General features: G+C 52.2%; 1 protein-coding gene across 1 annotated transcript; it reads left to right on the top strand.

The window, feature by feature from the left end:
• The first annotated feature begins 4713 nt into the window (after window positions 1-4713).
• TOB2 (transducer of ERBB2, 2) lies at window positions 4714-16520 on the top strand. Its single transcript, XM_069581672.1, has 2 exons — window positions 4714-6959; window positions 12645-16520. Exon 2 carries the CDS (start codon window positions 12741-12743, stop codon window positions 13776-13778), a length of 1038 nt encoding a protein of 345 aa, XP_069437773.1. The 5' UTR covers window positions 4714-6959; window positions 12645-12740; the 3' UTR covers window positions 13779-16520.
• The last annotated feature ends 3562 nt before the right edge of the window (window positions 16521-20082 follow it).

The following is a 20082-nucleotide window of genomic DNA, read 5'->3' as shown; positions in this document are numbered from 1 at the left end:
ATAGGGGACGGGGTCTGCTGATAATCCACATTTTTGTGGGGGAAACAGTTTGGACAGGGTGATGTGTTTGGGGAGCTCTGAGCAGTTTTAAAGCATCAGGTGAGGGTTATGGTATATCAAAAGTTGTAGACACCAGATAATCCAGATTATAACTAGAATCTGTCACTGATTCTAACTAACTTTAGTTTTAACATGTAATATTAAGTCATAATGTTTTGTTTTACTAAACAATTTATGAAATTTGTTCATTGGGACTTTGCTGGCAATCCAGCTGTTAAAACTCCAATGCAGGGGACTCTGGTTTGATCCCTGGTCAGAGAAAAGATCCCACATGCCTTGAGGTTTGCCCCCCGCCAAAAAAAGACTTATTGACCACCTTGGTCCATGTAACATCGTGGATCTACAAGTATTTGAAAAGCTACTGCTTAGTTTTAGCAAAATACCACCTTACTGTGTTGTGTGAGCGTCAGTGTGCATGCCTCTAAAAGTTCTTGCAAGGGAGCTTAAAATTTAATGCCCAGTGAGATTTCCATACTGATCAGTGACAGGCAAGTTCAATCTCAGCCCAGTGAATTCTGCTGAACGCTGTTCCTGTGTCACCTAATTTCACAATCCCGTTCTCCATTTGTTTGAGGCCAAGAGAAGGATATGAGTAAGTTAAGAACTTCTCTGGTGGCTTAAGACACTGTGTTTCCAATGCAAAGGGCCTGGGTTCAATCCCTGGTCAGGAAACTAGGGCCCAAATGCCCATGAATATTGAAAATCCTTCCTAATGCAACTAAGCGCTGGAGCAGCCAAAAAAAAATTTTTTTTAAAGACCATCTTAAATAAACAGTGTTCAAATTCAAGTCCTTAATTATTGTCTACCTTGGACCGTAGAATAAATCTTTTTCAGTTTTAAAACTCAGAATAATGACAGTATTCTCTGTTGAGAAAATATTGCTTACAAACTGAATTTTAACCTCCAATTGTATATAGTTCTTTGGAAATAATTAGAATAATAATCTCAGCCAACTGTATGGCCACAAAAAAACAGAATGGTCTTAAAAATTACTGTTTTTCTCATTTGTTGAAATAGACACTACTTACACAAGTCTAGTTGAAATAACTAAATTCATTATAGTTCAGTAAGAAAGCCATTTCATTTCCCAGGTTTATGATTACTGTAAGTATTCAGTGTTTTGAGTGTCTTGCTTCTAGCTTCTCAAATATGCTTGGTACACATATGGTAATTTAATCTCCTTTAAACATCACACATTGCTCTTGCTAAAAAAAAAAGTGTAATGAGAAATGCATTGGCTTTATTATCCGCCCTGTATTTGAATTCTGATGTGATACTGATCTTTGTACTGGGGACATTTTTTTTCTTATCTATTACATAAGGACATTAATGCCTCCCACTTTGGTTTGTAAGGATTAAATTTGACCTGGTAAATGTCTGACCTTTACCGGGAAGGCTTTACTTTTTTCAATGGTAGTTCTTACAAAGGGCCTCTACTTCATAGATAAGCATTTAAGTCCTAGCATTGAAGGTCTTCCACATGGTTCCCCTTTTTCCCTACCCCTCAGGTTTTCTTCTATTCATAGAGGGAATTCCTCACACATAGCGCATCTTTTTGGCTCTCCATTTCCTTTGTTTGAAATACCATTGCACTGTCACATTATCCAGCCAACTCTGTACCTTTTCTAAGCTCCCAACATGAATGCTGCCAGATGCACCATACCCTACAACAATCTCTCACTTGGACTGTTTTCACGCCTGGTACATATGTATAACAGAAACCAACATTTCCTGAAGTATTTACTGTGTGTACAGTATTTTCCAATCTATTCTGTTCTTAAAAAAAAAAAAACACCTAGAAAAAGTACTCACAAATACAGGAGTCTGGGTGAGTAATATAAGTGATTAAAAGGGAGGGATGGGAGACTTTATTGGAGGTCCAGTGGTTAATCTGCCTTCCAGTTCAGGGGACACAGGTTTGATCCCTGGTCAGAGAACTAAGAGCCCACATGCCTCGCGCCACAAGTACTGTGCCCTCACTTAGCCTGTGTGCCGCAGCGAAAGATCCTGTATGCTCCAACTAAGAACCAACACAGCCAAATAAATTTTTTTTTTTTTAAGGGGAGAGATGGGACTTCCCTGGTGGTCCAATGGTTAAGACTCCACCCTTCCATTGCTGGGGGCACAGTTCAATCCCCGCTCGGGGATCATCCTGCATGCCTCATGGTGCAGGAAAAAAAAAAAACATGGGAGGGATGTAAGAAGAGCAGCCCAAACATGATGGTTACTGGTATGTGGCACTGGGCCTCAGTGTATGGGGGACAATAGGGAGTTTAGGAAGCTTGGAACCAGAGAGCACAGGCCCTGTCTACAGGGAACAGTTGCTATTCAACTGAAACAATAGCCAGTTTGAATGCCGTGTTACCATATCTTGAATTTAGAACAAGTGACAAATTAAGACATTTTTGTACGACCTCTCAACTTTTAAGTGTTGTCTGTCAACTCACTTCAAAAATTGTAGGGGCTTCCCTGGTGGTCCAGTGGTTAAGAATCCACCTTGCAATGCATGGGAAACCGGTTCGATCCCTGGTCTGGGAAGATCCCACGTGCCATGGAACAGCTAAGCCCCTGTACCACAACCACTAAGCCACAACTGCTGAAGCCTAAGCACCTTAGAGCCCATGTCCTGCGACATGAGAAGCCACTGCAATGAGTTGGAGTGCCCCCACTCAGCACAAATTGAGAAAGCCGGAGCACAGCCACACAAAGCCCCAGCGCAGCCAAGAAAAATAAATTTTTTTTTAATGTGTCAGTATATGCCAAGGCAATAGAGCCACCAGATGTGGACCTTGGCCTGCAATTAGTAGCTTCTAAATTAAGAAAACTAACTTCCCAGGGAATCAAACTCAACTAAAAGAGATTGTATATCACTACATTTTGACCTGTAGTTCTTTAGAGCTTGAACCAAGGACATAAAGGTCAAAGATTCTTTGCTTTGGAACTTTCCTGCCTTAAAAAAAAAAAAAATTCCAGTTTCCATCTTTTGCCAGTTACTTAGTTCCTTATCAACTATATCCCCAAATGGCCTGTCTGCCATCACCAAGGCTAAAGTGATACTTCCCTTTGGACACTCTAGTTTTAGTATCTTAGCCAGAAACAGGTCTGTTCACTTACCTCCTTTACTAGAGGTAAATGAGGTCAATAAACAGCATATCATTTGCCCTCAGCATCCATCCAATCACTCTTCTCCAAAGTTAATTTCTGTTGTGGCTGTCTTTGTTCCTGCCCAGTTGGAGCAGTGGATCTGAAGAATCAAATTTTCTATTTTCTTAGATAACTTTAAGAAACTACAAAATTTCTCACCCGGACATGTGTGTGTGAGTGACTCACCCCTGAGAATTAATTGGGGCTAATTATGACCAGCCTGACTTGTCACAACAAAACATCTGGCATAACTTGCTTACTCTCAGACAGGGGAGCTGCCTCCACCCTCTGAGCACATGCTTACTCCTGAAGCTCACCATCTTGAAAACAAAGTGTATGTCTTACAACCTGTGATTATTCAAAATAGGAGGGGACTCTGGAATGCTTGAGTAGGAACTCAGCACACAATTAAGCCCTGACAAGAGGAAATCACACGTTGAGGAAAGCAAAAAACATCCACCTTACCACATGATAAATGGAGACTTCAGCAGTAAAAAATGATGATTACCTTTTTTCCTTTTTTTTTTTTCCTGTTTATATGCTAACCCTTTATCCAGCGCTCCCACTTGCCAGGGATGCTGAGTTTCTCAGTTTTGTTTCAGTGATATTGGTCCAGGCTGGTGTGTTTTCAGCATTGCAGGAGAGATTGGAATAAATGCTGGAACGCGCAGAAATTCAACACCTTCGTTCCAGGGATTCACTCCTTCAACATGCACTGAGTGGTAGGAAATGTGTACCCTTTATCTGCTTACATGGACTCCGTCCCTCCTTCTTGTGATACCCTAGGAGAATTCGTTTCAGCTCACTCTCCCCTTTCTCTGTCGTGTATGGTTTCCTATTGCAGAATACACACCGAACTGAGCACAGCACATGTAGGATACAATTTGGCCAGGACTGTGACCTTTAAGAAACAACTATTTGAGACAGGCTTTACATACAGTATAAGATTTAATCCCCACACGATCTCCATTTTAAGGATGAGAAAACGTTTTGATGTAAAGAGATTTACTGCCATTAAATCAAGATAAAACGGCTGGTGGCAGAACTGGGATTCAAACCCACTAATTTTCACAGCGACCTCCAATAAATGACTACAAATACCAGCATCCCTTGCAATGCCCCTATACGCAACCGCACTCTCCGCCCCCACCCCCGGCCCCAAGGGCTGGGCTCCTAGGCTCTTCGGCCCCACTTCCCTGTCCTAGAGGTTGGTTCGAATACCCAATCAGGGGCTGCCGCTCCCTGTTCCCCACCAATGGAAAGACTGTTGCTAACGTATCGGGTATATTTTTAGCTCTCCAGGGCTCCGGAACCCTGAGTCGGCCAACTCTCACTGCCCGGTTGGAACTCGCGAGGGGAGGGGACAAGAGAGGGAGGCGGGACGGGGGCGGGGGTGCAGGGGAGAGGAAGGGTGGGGAAGGAGGTGGAGGAGGAATAAGAAGGGGAGGGGTGGAGTAGGCTAGGCGGAGGGGCGTGTATGTGACGTTCTGGCACTCGCTGACGCACAAGCAAGTAGTCCCTGGAGGAGCCCCAGGGGCTGAGCCGCTCTGAGTGTGGGGGATGGGGGGTTCTACGGCTCAGGCTTCCTCCCGCTTTCGGTCCCCTTGGAGTTTGCCCTCCAGTCGAGCGTTTCTCTACAGCGAAGAGCATTTAAAGCCGCTCGTTAGCGTTGCTCTCTGCCCTTGCCAAAAATAGTGATCAAGGAAAAACTGCAAACCGTTCCTAGCTGGAAACTTTCGGATCTCGCCACCCCACGTGGGTTTGGCGGCTGCCGTTGGGCTGGAACCGTCTGGAATGAGAATTAAGGTCGGGGGTAGGGAGGGAATTGGGGAATGGGCGATTAAAGAAGGGATAGGAAGACTTCAGGTACAACCTCCCAGCGGCCCCGGGCTTCACCAAGGGCAGTCCCGTCTGCCTGTGACCTCCCTGGAGACTCAGGCCTCCCTACACACACACATCCTCCCCACTGTGCGGTACCTCGCACAGTCACAAAGCCGAGTGGCCAATAGCCGGGTCAGGGGAGCCGAGCGCTCAGGTCTGGCGTGTGTGGGTCCCCGGGTTTGGCGAACCTGAGTCCGCCGCCCGAGGTCCGCACGCCGACTGACTGTCGGGCGCGCGAGCCCCGTGCCTCTGGCCCTAGCAGGCGCCACCCCCGCCAGCGGGGGCTGTTACTAGAAGAAATGTGGCTCGGGGGGGCGGGTGGTCGCCGACTGGGGAGAACCTTACGGGGGCGTCCGCGGAGGGGCCGAGCCCTGCCCCGAGCGGGCAGGGGACGCGCTCGCGCGCCTGCGCGGGGCTGGGGCTGGCGCTGCCCCAGACGCGAGGTTAACGGGCGTCAGAGGCGGCAAGGGGGCATGTTCATGTGTCGCTCGGCTCCTTTTCCTGGCCGGCCGGCCTCTGGTCACCCCTTTCTTACACCCGCGCTGCCTGAGCCCAGGTTTTCCCCTCGACATTAAGGGTCCTCCTGACGAGGCATGAGGGGCTCGGAAGACTCGGACCAAGAGCCGAGTTTGATAAAAAGGTCCGAAACCTTTCCAGAGCTCAAGTCGTCCCCTCAGCTCCCCGACCCGCGAAGAGACCCGTAACTGGGGCGGTGCGAGCGCCACGGGGAATGTCAGTCAAAGAGGCCCAGAGCCGGAAGGACTCGCTGAGGTGGCCGCGGGGACGGTTCGGCCGAGCAAAACCGAACCGTGCAGGTGCAGGGCCGAAAGACACAGGGGGGAAAAGTCTCCCTTTTCCCGCGACACACCCATTCAGCCAACACACCAAGTGAGCACACGCGCAGTCCCAGGCCAGACACCCCTGCCCTCTCGAACTTGCTGTCTAACCTCGGGAAACACTTTTACACGATAAGCACGATTTGAGTGGTTTTGTGCGGCGGGGGGGGGGGGGGGGGGGGTGTTGCACGAAGAAAAAAAATAAACTACGATGCAGAGTCGTGATGGGGAGGGGAGACGGCCCACGTGACACAGGCCGGCCAGAAGCAGCCTCGCAGACATCTGAGCGAGGAGGGAGCTGAGTGATGAGGCGGGCCGGCCAGCCACCAGAGGGTAGGACAAGGGCGAGGGCCCGGCCACCGCCGGGTTCCACGCCGAGCACCTGGCCGCGCGCCCGGAGGGGTTAAAGCCGCCAGCCGGCCTGGAAGTAGTCCCGGCCGGGCGCCGGGCCACGCCCCTGCAGGGCGGAGGGACGCATCACGCAGGGGTGGGGAAGCCGGATCCGTGCGCAGGGTTGCTAAGGGTGAAACTTTTCATTGACTTTGCTCACTTCGGGCCGGGGAGCGGGAAGGTGCGAGTCGTCGTCTTGCGGCGAGAAGCGAGCGGCTCGGGCGACGCGCAGCCAGAAGGGCAAGACCGTCCTCCGGCCACAGCCCGGACCGTCCTCCGCTCCGCGACACGAGCCACCCTCCTGGTCCTCCCATCCCCGCGCCGTCGCCGCCGCCGCCGCCGGCTGGCCCGCCAGCCCTGCGTCCACCACCACCACCACCAACCACCCCCCCCCCCCCGCCCACTCCGCGCGCCGCCCTGCTGCTGAGCCCGACCTCCAAAAAAGCGGAAAGAATTACTGAGAGTCATAGCCCATAAGCCCCTCTCACTCGTTCCCCCCAACCCTCCACGAAGCAAAGGACACATCGGCCCCGGGCCCGGCGGTGCCCAGGAAAAGGAGAACGACCTCCGCTCGGCTCGCAGGAGACACCGTGGAGGGAGAAGCCGCCCCGCGGCCGGCACGCAGCCCCGCCGCGGCGGAGACCCGAGTGAGTGAATGGGGGCCGTGCGGGCGGAGGGGGGTGGGGTGCACCCCCCCAAGGACCCAAACAGGCAGGAGATGCTTTCCCCCACGCTCTCTCCACTCCGGCTCTTCGCTCTGTTGGACGCTCCACGTTGCTGTCGCACCCCCTTACACCTGGCCAGCATTTTTTCCCCCCTTTCCACCTTCCCACTGGAGCCCACGTTTTGCCCGTGCTCCTCTTTCCCTCGCTTTCGCTCTTATCCTGGGGTATCCCACAGTCTGTCTCTCCCAGTTTCAACTGTGACCACCTCCTGGGTGGGGTGCGTTTCCTCCCTCCGTTCTTAATATCCTAGAGAGTCGCTAGATTTTCCTTGTCTCCCCGCCCCCCACCCAAAACAACTCTCAACACCATTAAATAAATCAAGAGGAAGGAAGAGGATCCAGGCCTTCTAGCTTTGCTCCTCCTTTGCCGGTGTGCGGGGAAGAGGGGGGGGGGTGGTAATAATTAATAGGGTTTATTTTGAGCCCTGTGGAGCCTAAGGGATGGAGAATGGACAACCCCCACACACACCCCCTTTTGGACCGGTCAATGATGACTGTCCTCTGGTCTCCAAGCCAGAATTCACCATTTTGGCTTGAGCTCTTTATCCTCGTCAGTGTTTCAAGGGAAAACTGGGCGGAAAAAAAGTACCCTTCCAGCAGTATCAGTGGATACTGGTTGACCTGGTGAGGTGCCTCAGAGGAAGAGCCCTACTCCTAAGCTCCTGTCCAGAGGATGGACTGTGCCCTTGACCAGAAACGGAGGGGGAGGAGGGAGCAGAGAGACGAGCGACAGCTGGCAGCCCTTTCTCACCCCCTAGAAGAGCCAGAACGCCACACATCAGGCGACAATCTAGCGGCTAGCCGAGGGGGTTCCCGGATGTCTGCTCAGTATCTTAACCTTTTTTTCCCCTGCCTTCCTACCCACCCTACCCTGGGAAAGGGTCCCTCATCTTTGATTTAACAGCAGAAAAACACCCCTGTTGCTTTCTTGGATGCCTGCCCCCATCCCCCTCTTAAGCAGAGAGGGGAAAGAAGCTTGTGTGGGAGGAAGGATTAGGGAGGTTTAACACCCTGTAGGGGAGCTTTGCCTAGGATCCGGTAAGTCTGGTCCATAGCGCAGGTCTTTCAGTGGGAGGAGACTCATCAACAATTTTAAGTATTAAAAGATGTTGTTCAGGTGTCAGATGTACCGTTTTTCCTTCCCTGCCCGGGAACTCTTTCCCATTACCTAGCCGGCTCCGGTTACTCGGACTTGGATTAGGAGAGGAGTGAGGCTTGGGCCCTGCTGGCGTCGGGCCTTTTGATTGTCGGCCCAGCGCCTCCCCGAAGCTCAAAACTGGGAATTTATTTGGCCGAGAGGACGGGAGAACTGGTTGAATTTCTGCCTGTCCGTTCCTGGCTGTGAGGGTGCTGCAGCGAAGCCCGCTGAGCATTAAGGGGAAAAGGCTCTTTTCTCTTCGAACCCACCAGCTCTATAGCAACTCCAAAAGGAAGCCACCGAGCCCAAAGAATACTGATTAAAGTGGCGGGGGTTTGAGGCGGAGTAGGAATGTGACCCTATCTATCCCAGCCTACCACCTTCACCCAGAAAAAAAAAACAACAAAAAACTCATTAGAAGCTGATCCTTAATTCAGCAGTCATGCGAGGCAGTGAAGAGACAGAAGGAGGAAAAGTTTAGTTTCTTGAGAAGCCGAGACTTGGATATGGTGGGGTGATACAATATGAAGAGTAGGCTTTAAGGATAGAATTTATATAAAATGTATTAGGCCGTGGGCGGGGAAGGGGTGGGGGGGCGCCAGCCTGCCACAGCGCGCATGTGCAGCGGAAACTTTTCCTGGATTCTCCCACCCTCCGTCGGGCATGCGTAGTTCCCTGTCTGAGTCTTCGCAAAGTACGCAGGGAAATGTAGTGTGCAGAAAAAGTAGGTCATTTGCTCCAACCTGAGCGTGAGGTTTCTAAAGACTACAATTCCCAGAATGAAGAGCCCGCCCGTCTTACGTTGGGGCGTCAGGTCTTCCTGGATTCAGAGAAACCTGGTCTGCATAGGACGAACCCTCTTAGTTGGAAGGAGCCTTGCATGCCAGCTTGGGCTTGCATGGTCCATGTTTGAGGGACATAGTGTGAGACACTGGGCGGGGTATTGCGGTCGGTCGCCGCAAGTCCTGGAAGCTTTTCAACCACACCCGCCGTCTGGGCCACCGCCTTCCAGACCAGTGGGGTAGGGCCACCCCCTGTCCCGCGAGAGCCAGGCCCCCACTGCCCAGCACCCGGTTAATGACATCGACTGGCCTTGTCAAAACAGATCGCTGAGTCTCCTTCAACACTCACTTGAATCCAGTAGGAGGATTTGGATGTTACGGCTTGTGGTGTCTGAATTTACACGTACTCAGAGTTTAGGGGCCCAGTGGGTTCCCTCACCGTCCCTCTTTTTCGCCTTTAAAAGATAACTTTTTCTTCTGAAAACTGTCCTTCACGTTTTTGTCACTTCTCTGGCGTCTCCATTACCATATCGTTGACTTGCAGCCACCTTTCAGCTTCTTTCTTCCCCCGCTTTTTGACATTCTCTTGAGCACTTACTCTTTTAAAACACAAGCCAACACAGGGATCTGAATCCAGGATTAACTTTATTGCTGGAAGTAAAGCAAGTGAAAGAGCATGAAATCCTAAATAAAATCTGACAGGGAGTTCCCTGGTAGTCTAGTGGCTAGGACTCTGCACGCCCGATACCGGAGGCATAGGTTTGATCCCTGGCCAGGGAACTAGATGCCACATGACAGGACTAAGACCTGATGCTGCCAAATGAATAAAAATAAATATTAAAAAAGTAAAAGCAGACAGAATTTTTATCTCCTATTTCAACTGTTTTTTAATGACAAAAGGTCAATTTTGCTATTGTTAAGCACTTAGTCTTTTTTTTCCTTTTTGTCACTTTTCTTGCCTTTTGCACCCGAGTCAGAGTTGTAGAAAGTCTTTGAGTCCTCTCCTGTGGTTTACCTTAAATCTACTTGTTCCTTTTATTGAAAGGTCCTTATTTTTAAGCTTTCTAATTTTACCACATTGTATGAATATTTAGTAGATAAGCGTTAGAATTTGTACAATAGCCTTGAAAAAATGAACAAACTGATCTGAGCGGTCACTCCTGTCTTTAGTTAAAGACAGCAGTAGTGCTTTAATCCTCTGTTCCATAAGCTTCTTGAAGTCAAAATTAGAGCCTGAGCTGATAAAGCAGAAAAGCTTATTCTGGTTGTCCGGCATTTTTCTAAGGTTCCACCCCACAGCCATCTGGCCTGGCCTGTTCTCCAATTAAAGAAGTGAAGGTGGCATTATATACTTCCTTATTTGTGCAGCAGCATCACAGAGGTATAAATTGGTGTGCAGCGTTAGTTGCTTATGCTGCAGAAAATGGCTAGCTAGGCAGGGCTGATGACAGTGATTCTATTGTATTTTGAGGTGGGAGGCTTATTTCCCAATGACTTTGGCCTGCATTTAAAACGCTCCCATTTTGATACTGAACTGTTCAGAGGAGGTGACTTGGAAGGCAGTTAGGCAGTAGAGTTTGAGAAGGCATAGATGGGCACAGGAGCCCCTTTGGACCATGGCATACCAAGAGGCCATATGGTGCCTTGGGAGAAGTGTCATATGTCATGTTCAAGGTCTCCTTAAATCCAGGCCCGTTCGTGGGAATCAGTGCCAACTTTCTGCACAGCTCTTTAGTTTCCTGTGTGTTGGACTCTCCTAGTGGGTCACTGTGGCCCTTACAGACCTCCATTCTTGGGGGAGTGGGGGGCATAGTCCCAGTGGCTAGCTTTGCATCTGGTGGTGAAGTCAGTCCTCATAAACAGAAGGCTGCTTATCTTTACCATTCTTTTCTTTAAACCTAGAGGGACACTGGAATTAACCTTTGGTGACCATGAATAGGCATTTGAAGACATATGGAGAGTCTGTATTGGAGGCCGGAACAGAGGAGAAGAAAAAGGTCTCCTGAGCCCTGAGCCTCCCTGTGGAGGGCTCTGGAGAGGCCACGCTCGTAACATTTATTTTGATGCTGCCCGTGACCTCTCAGACCTGAGATGAGGGTGGCACTAGACTTGCCCAGTGTCATCAGATACTCCATACTGACCCAGTGCGTTTTCTCTGATACTCACCTCAGAGAGCTTTGCCTGAGAGTTCATTCCTTAAAGTGCCCCCAGGGAACCATGGGCCCAGACCCTACAATTGCAGTGTAGTGAGCTGGGGCAAGTGTTCAGAAAGCTTGAGATCCTCACGCCTAGAGTGAGCACCTGGATACTCTGTGCTGGACCCTAAAGGGATTTTAGTCAAAAATCCAGCTCCAGGGACAGAAGATGTCTGTCCTGGGTGGTGAATGAGTCTTGCTTCTGGGCTGAGCTCAGCAGCACAGTCTCACCCAGGGGTCTGGCGGGTCACATGTTCTGACTCTGTCGGCCTCAAAGATGGCCCTTTTCGGTTCAGGTCTCCCACGGTAGGGGCCTGGGTCTACCCTTGTGGAGAAAGCGAGCCGATTAGGATCACTGCTCTCAGGACCTCACAGGTCGTCTTCCTGAGAAATGAGGCTGGCCCAGACCCCAGGAATAAACCTTTCTGACCTCTGTGGATCTGGCTGTGAGAGAATCCCAAAATAACAAGCTGAGTGTTTCTGTTGGGCTGCCTCCTCTCCAGGGATCTCCAAACACTTGATAAATCTGGTCCAGTGCCAAGGACAGGTGGTCAGGCAGTCCCTGGGAGTCTGAGTGATGATGGGTCCCCAGCTGGAGGCTGTAGGGTGATGGAAAATTTCTTCTCTCTGCCCCCCCCACCCATCACAGCCAGAAACTGCAGAGATTTCCCTGAGGCCACACCAGTACTGCTCCTGAGGCTTTGTTTGCCTAAAAGGCTTGCTCCCCTCTCCTTTCCTCTGCTTCTGTGGGGCAGCCCCTAGTCAGCAGTTCCCTTGTTGGTCTGTGTGTCTGACTGTGATAGGTCTTGGCTTTTTGGGGGGGAATTGTGCTCCAGTCTCTGTTCTTGGAGATTTATCTGGATGGAAATGCACACCTTGGTTACATGTTCTGCCAAAAAAAAAAAAAATAGTTCTGCAAATGCCGAGTGAACCAGAGCACATACACACCCAGGGAGCCCAGGGTAGCAAATGGGGTATGACTGGATATCAGCCTCCCATGAAATGCTGGTGGTGCTACTTCCTGTTCAGGGACCCGTATCACTTTTCATTTAAGGGGGAGAAATGAAGAGTCTAAACTCCTGTCTTAACCTGTGACAGTTTGGGAGTACAACTTCCCTGCGACATTGCGGGAACCAGTTAGTAAGAACCATCCCCTCTCCTTCTGATTTAGGAGCTCAGTTTTTTGGTGGTTTTTTTTTTTTTTGGTGTCACTCACAGTGACCTGAATTCTCAAAATAGTGGAAACCACAGCACCCCTATTTCTTTAGAATTACTTAAAATATTTATCAAGTGCCTCCTGAAATATCATGTCACTGATGAAAGGAAGGCTGAGAAGAAAGTGGCCTACCCACAGCCTCACATACGAGCCTGCCACTAGTGGGGCAGAAATGGGACCCTGGGCCTACGGGTTTCTGCCTTTTCGGTGTCATCCACCCCCCACCCCCCGGCTTTCTGCATGTCCACTCATGAAGCCTTTCTTTTTCATTTCTCAGAGTTGTCTGGAGCCCAGGGCTGCTCACCGTACGTTTCCTACCTCTCGCCTCGACTTGTGCACGCACCTGCGCTGATTCTCTGCCTAGGAGAGGACCATGCAGCTGGAGATCAAAGTAGCCCTGAATTTCATCATCTCCTACCTGTACAACAAGCTGCCCCGGCGCCGGGCAGACCTGTTTGGCGAGGAGCTTGAGCGACTCTTGAAAAAGAAATATGAAGGCCACTGGTACCCCGACAAGCCGCTGAAGGGCTCTGGCTTCCGCTGTGTCCACATCGGGGAGATAGTGGACCCCGTGGTGGAGCTGGCCGCCAAGCGGAGTGGCCTGGCGGTGGAGGACGTGCGGGCCAATGTGCCCGAGGAGCTGAGTGTCTGGATTGACCCTTTCGAGGTGTCCTACCAGATTGGTGAGAAGGGGGCTGTGAAAGTGCTGTACGTGGATGACAGCGAGGGCTGTGTTGCCCCCGAGCTGGACAAGGAGATCAAGAGCAGCTTCAACCCCGACGCCCAGGTCTTCGTGCCCATCGGCAGCCAGGACAGCTCCCTGTCCAACTCCCCATCCCCGTCCTTTGGCCAGTCACCCAGCCCGACCTTCATCCCCCGCTCGGCCCAGCCCATCACTTTTACCACCGCCTCCTTTGCAGCCACCAAGTTTGGTTCCACCAAGATGAAGAAGGGGGGTGGGGCCACAGGTGGGGGTGGGGTGGCCAGCGGGGGTGCAGGCGGCCCACAGCCCCCACAGCAGCAGCCTCGCCTGGCCCGCTCTCCCACCAGCAACCTGCTGAAGCAGAAGAGCCTCTCTCTGTCCCTGCATTCACTGAACTTCATCACCGCCAACCCAGCCCCTCAGTCCCAGCTCTCACCCAACGCCAAGGAGTTCGTGTACAACGGCGGTGGCTCGCCCAGCCTCTTCTTTGATGGGGCCGATGGCCCAGGCAGTGGCTCCCCGGCCTCCTTTGGGGGCAGCGGTGCTGGCACCTGCAACAGCAGCAGCTTCGACGTGGCCCAGGTGTTTGGTGGTGGTGCCAACAGCCTCTTTCTGGAGAAGACACCCTTCGTGGAAGGCCTCAGCTACAACCTGAACACCATGCAGTATCCCAGCCAGCCATTCCAGCCCGTCGTGCTGGCCAACTGACCGCCTACCTGCCCACGGGGCCAGGAGCACCCAAGACCACAGGAAAGAGAAAGGAAAGGAAAGGCCAAAAAAGGAGAGGAAAAGCAAGATAACACAACAAGATTTCCAATCTTCTCACTCTAACTTCTAGAAACAAGATCCAGCCCAGGCATGGAGTGGGAGGGGGCTTCCGAAGCAGCGAATTGGGTTTAACTCGGCCCCCCCTGCTGTTTTCCTGCCTGCCTCTTGATTTATTTGGTTGGTTTGGGTTTTATATTTCTTTTTTTTTTTTCTTTTTTACATGTAGTTTTCTATATAACATCTTTAATTAGTGGCTTCCTGTGCTAAGAATGGTCCAGATGTGAATTGCTGCTCCCTGCTCCCTCCCACCCTCCCTCCTTCACACGCCTGGTTTAAAGCTGGTTTGTCCAAGCTCACAGGGAAGGAAGAACTGCAGCTGGAGCCCAGCCCTCCTCAGAACAGGGAGAGACTGCCCCGTGTCACTGCCTCCATCACCCGGCTGTCCTCTGACTCAAAGCCATCCAACCTCATCAGACCTTCTCGGGCCCTACCACCCAAATAGGTCTGACTCCAGCCCCCGCCCCCTCTCCGGCCTGGGCCTTAGGGAGCTGCCAGCTGGCCGCCTGACACCCTCCCCCCTTGAGCTGATGTCTGTGACTCCAGGGAGGTTAGCAGTCTGTCTGGTGTCCCTTTCATCTCTGCCCTGTGGCCCCATGCCACCATTCCCACCTGGCCCAGACAGTCACCGAGGCCCTGGAGCCCCAGCCATTGGCACAGGCGGCCTCTCCTACAGCCCCCTCTTTCCTGGGCTGGTGGGCAGGGAGGTGGGGTGAGTGTCGGTGGTATGCGTGCGTGGTTTGCTGTCCTGTTGTATGGGATTCCAAGCCATGTGAAACTTGGTCTCTAGGTGTGACTCTGGGTTGCAGCAAGTGCTTATTTATGTGTGAGGTTGGGGAAAGGGCTGAGGGGGTGCTGTCGGTCCTTCCGTGGTTCGTAGAGGGTGAGTCTGGCTGAGCCTGACACCCCCAGGGCAAAGCAGTGCAGAAACCACTGGTTTCCCAGCTGCAGAGGGATCTGCACTTTCTATTGTTTTTGACCAAAAAAAAAAGAAAAGGTCAGCAGTGAGGGGCTAAGGAGACATCCAGTCTCTGATACCTAAGAGAAGTCGTCCCTGGACTCGAACCCTCCTATTGTGTGACCTCAGTGCAGGGTAGGTAGGAACTGCTCCCCTGAGGACCTGGGGTGGAGGGGATGGGAGTTCGGGGTCAGCACTGCGGTGGGCAGTCCTAAGCCTTGGATTGAGACTGATCTTTGGGCTGTTGTTGTTTTAGGACATTTCTTCCTCTGCCTGCTGGGGAACCTCCTGCCCTCCCCTCACTGCCCGACCCAGTCCCCCTGGGCCCTGATGCTCTGAGGATGTGATGGGCTGGACAGGCGCGTGGCCCCCACCCCACCCCCACCTCTGCTGGAGAGAAGTTGTTTTTTTTGACCTGACCCCAACGGGCTAGCCTTCCACACCATGACGCTTTGGCAGGTGGGTGTGGGCACCAGGGGCCCCATCCCCAGAAAGTCCCAAAGCCCTTGGCACACCCCAGTGACCCCAAATGGGCAACTGCTGCAGCAGTGGGTCCCACCCAGACAGACACTGCCAGCCTCCTCTCCCTGCAGTGGGCACCAGCTCTACCTCCCTGAGCAGGGCAATGCCCTGGCTCCTCAGCCCAGCACCATCTGTCCCCCTAGACTTCTCAGGGGCCAGCCCAATCTGGGCCACCCTCTCCCTAGCCCTCAGCTCCTGCACAGGTGACAGGCCCAGGCTGTTCTCTGGGAAAGGTTGGATGCTGCCTTATGCCCCCTCCCAGCCCTTCCCCCCACACTCACGCACACAGGCACCCGCCACACCCGGTCGGCTCGTTTCTCACCACATACGGGGAGGGGGAGACCAACCCCTTAGTGTCTTTTGAAATAAGAAGAAAAAATGTGTGTTCAGGGGCATGACTCCTCGGCTGGGCTCTTGGGCCCACTTCAGTGTGTCTGTCTCAAATCTAGGCATTTTTGCTTCAATTTTATTTTTTTTAAGAAAACAAAACCGAAATCTGCACTAATTTACCTGGTTTCGTAGGAAGACTTTTTTTTTTTATTTTTTACATTTTTTGGTGTCCGTTTGTATTGAATAATTTGCTACATTTGTAAAATGTAAGAGGTATATATAATATATGTATATTTCTAACGTAAAAAACGTAATTTTTTTCTTTTCAAGATTTTTTCTTAAAAAGAGGAGAGAAAGATATTTTTTCAGGAAAAACAAACTTTAAAATAAAAAAAGAGGAGAATAAAACCTATTTCTCCCCTTTCCCCATCCTCTCTCTGTCTACCCCTCTTTCCCAGGAACAAATCAAAAGGTGGATTGTCTTGTAAAGAATGTAAACTTTTTAGTCCAGAATGATGTCTTTTTCTCAATGCAGTGAGCTGTAGATTCTCTAGTGTGACCCCTAGGGATGGGAAGGGGGGCATTGAGGCAACACGCAGAGGAGCTTGGGGGAGCAGGGTAATGAACTTGTTTTCTTTAGTGAAGGAGGAATACAATCAAGCATTTTGTATTCAGAATGTTGTGCAATATTTTGGAATGGAACATTGGTGTGTTTAGAGATTTAGTTTAAAAACAAAACAAGATTGATCAAATCTGTACAGTTTATATTGTTCCAGATTTTTTTAAGTTTGTATTAAAAGCATGATATATAATAACCTGCTGGCTCCCTGCTTGTTTTGTTTCCGGGGCCCCTTTTGGGAGAGGGAGAGTTGGAAGTGACCACTGTCAGCTTCGAGAAATGATTGGCCATCCTCACGTGAGCCCCTGGAGGGTCACGGTGTTGCGGGCCTCTTTTTATCACCTAGCCCATCAGCACAGGACACTTTGGGGTGCCCACTCCCACGCTGGAAACCGGTTCCATGAAGTGCGGAACTGCCCCGCTTCCTCTGCCTATAGTGGTGAGAACAGGACACACCTGCTTGTGGAACAGCAGCCCAGGGAGGGCTCAGCCTCCAGCCTGCTCTCCAGCTCAGGCTGCTAGACCCTTAGGGGGCGAGGAGGAGAAGCGCCTACCTAGGTCAGGTTCCGTCCAAAAACCTGGTGCTTCTTGGCTGGACGATTCCCGAGGTGCTTCACGGGTGAAGCGGCCTACCTGAGCTTGGGCCTGGGGAGGAGCCGGCCCCCTGCCTTGCCATCTGCTGATTTTCTTAGGAACTCAGCCATCTCCTCTACCCTCCACCATCTCCTCTACCCTCCACCATCTCCTCTACCCTCCACCATCTCCTCTACCCTCCACCATCTCCTCTACCCTCCACCATCTCCTCTACCCTCCACCATCTCCTCTACCCTCCACCATCTCCTCTACCGTGGGACCTGGCACCTCCTCCCCAGCCAGGATGCACACCAGCCCCGCAAGGCCCATGGAATGAAGAGGGCGGCTGTGTTTGTTGAATTTTGTTTCACCCTCACAACAACCTGATGATAACAGGTATGATCTCCACAGTACAACTGAGAAATGGCCTCCATGTTAGACTATCTGCTAATTCATAAAACTGATAAATGGGGAAGTCGATTTTTTGACCCATGTGTGGCCTTTTTATAAAACTATGGTAAGTGTCATGGAAGAGTGACACGGGGTGGGCATGGGAGGTCTGATCTTGCCCCCTCCATCTAGGCTGGGGCAGGGACAAGCAGCTCTTCCGGGGCATCAGCAGGATGGGGGTTTCCTCAGGCCCCTAACCGCTCCCCACAAACAGGACACCACCAATCCCTGCCCACCCAAGTGTGTGGACTGGACCCAGAAGCTCTCAAGCCAGGCACCACATCTGCACAAGGTCCCAGGAGCCCTTGATGTCCAGCCCCTCCATGGGCCACTTCCCCCAACAGAGCCTGTTGAGGAGTGAGGCCCCAGTCCAGGGTGCCAGGCCTGGCAGAGGTCTCCTTTTCCCGGGCCCTGGCAGGGAGAAGCCCAGCCTGTCTCCGTGTCCCTGGGCTCAGGCAGCCCATTGCCTGTGGACCCCAGAGCCCCTCACATGTTCACCCCTATTTATGTTAATATAAATAAAACACCTAGCACAGACTCTGCTAGAGCTGGGGCCCCCAGCTACTCAGTCCCACTTCCTGGGCACGTGCCAGGGAGCTGACAGGCCTGGGGGAGGCACCTGGAGGCCCAGTTCAGGTGCCAAGATCGCCTCCCCAGCCAGCCCCTCCAGCTGAAAGAACAAACACCAGAGCTTCTGGTGGCTCAGTGGTGAAGAATCCACTTGCCAGTGCAGGAGACACCGGTTTGGTCCCGGATCCGGGAAGATCCCACACGCCACGGAGCAACTAAGCCCGTGTGCCACAACTACTGAGCCTGTGCTTGAGAGCCGGGAGCTGCAACTGCTGAGCCCCTGGGCTGCAACTGCTGTAGCTCAGGAGCCTAGAGCGCGTGCTTCACACGAGAAGCCACTGCAACGAGAAGCTCATGCGCTGCAACGAGAGAGCTGACCGGGGACTCCAGATGTGAGCACACCTCCAAATTCTCCGCAGCTCAGGCACAGATGCGACTGGTTCACGGGTCCATGCGTCCATTTAATCATCAACGGCTGGCTCTGAAGTGGGGCAGGGGGAGACCTGGGCGTCAGGGGAGAAAGAACATTTGGGTAGACCCAGAATTCCTTGGGGAAAAGGCTCATTTATTCACAAACGCTCCGTGAGTACCCACTGCCCTGGGCGCAGGGGGACAGCAGTAACAGGATAGGTGTGCACAGGGGGCCTGGGAGCCCAAGGATCGGGAGGCGAAGAAGAGCCAGGAAGGGGCAGAGCAAGGCCATGGCCCCTCCCCAGGGAATGTGTCAAGAGGGCACCCAGCAGGGAGGCGTCTGGACTCTGCTCCCTGAGAAAAAAGAGGTTTCCAGTCCCAACCCTGCCACTCCCAAGCTGGGTGACCGCAAGCAACCAATCCACCTACTCAGGGGCCTCAGTTCCCTCACCTCTAAAATGGGGATAATAATTACACCTACTTGTGAAAATTAACTACAATAGTGAGTGGGAAATGCTGAGCACGGTTGCTGGCCCAGAGTAAATGAATGACAAGTATCATTTCATCATCAAGGCCATAATCATCCATCCTCAAACACCACCAGCCAACAAGTCCAGGAGGCTTCTTTGATTCAGCACACAAGCAGAAACCCAACCCTGCCGACAGCAAGACTAGGCTGGGGTGGAAAAAAGAGACTCCATTCTCAGGGCAGATGCTAGGCTGGCCCCCAGCCTGCCCTCCGCAGGGGTGGGAAGCTGCTATCGCCCAGCAAGGCAGTGTCCTGGGAAGGATGCCGGTCACTCCGGATGTGAGCCCCGAAACTGCCTGGGAGTTTCTCCCTGGAGAGCAGGTGGGTGGGGAGGGGTGAGTCATGGTGGCTGGAGAACCCAGCTCCATTCGCCACCGCATGCCTGAATCAGTGCCAGTTCCGAGGCCAAGGGGATGCCGCTGTCTGGGCCCCTCACTGCCACCGCCCCCCAGTGAGTCATGGGGTGGAGGGCCACATGCCTGTGCTCCGTCCTCCCTTCCCTGGATCTGGCCACTCTGGCCAAGTTCTGAGTGGGCAGGGCCTAAGGGCAGGCTGGGACCCGCCCGGGCAACAGGAACCTGCTGATTTGCTCGGTTTTAATTTGGGGAATTTCAACTGCCAGCGAAAGAAATGGGTCCTCATAGCTGCCGACTCTGTGTAACCTCAAATATCTGTCTCTCCCCTTGACTTCTGTCCCATTTGTACAAGAGGCAGTGAGTCTCGGCCCCTGTCCAGCTAGGCCACTGGGGCTGGACCCTTGGCCAGCACCTCTTCCTGCCCCACTGGGTCCCAAGCCCTGGTAAGGGCCCTGGACCATGGGCTGTGGCTCCTTCCCCAGAGAGGGGAGCAAAAAGCGATGGGCTAAGAGCCCCACAGGCATGAGGACTCACACAGAATCCTGCTGGGCTGTGGCAGGGCTGGGTGAGTCCAGGGAGGAGAAGATGCCTGGCCCAGCCACCTGGACATCTGGCTCCTGAGGCCGGCTCTGCCCTCACCTGCAGTAGGAAATCACCCAACATTCAAGGTTTACCATTCTATACTATACGGAGCCCCCATTAGTCCTGGACACGGTTCCAGGCATGCAGCATGCGGGTAGTTTCCCAACCAGGGATGGAACTCGTACTTTCTGCATTGGAAACATGGAGTTGTAACCTCTGGACCACCGGGGAAGTCCCCCAGGTGTCTTCATGAAGCTATTTTCTATGAACCACGAAAAAAAAAAAAG

The sequence above is a fragment of the Ovis canadensis genome, chromosome 3, assembly GCF_042477335.2.
Source record: "Ovis canadensis isolate MfBH-ARS-UI-01 breed Bighorn chromosome 3, ARS-UI_OviCan_v2, whole genome shotgun sequence".
Lineage (NCBI taxonomy): Eukaryota > Metazoa > Chordata > Mammalia > Artiodactyla > Bovidae > Ovis > Ovis canadensis.
Note: the sequence above shows the minus strand (reverse complement) of the source record. Positions and strands in the feature narration are given on the sequence as shown.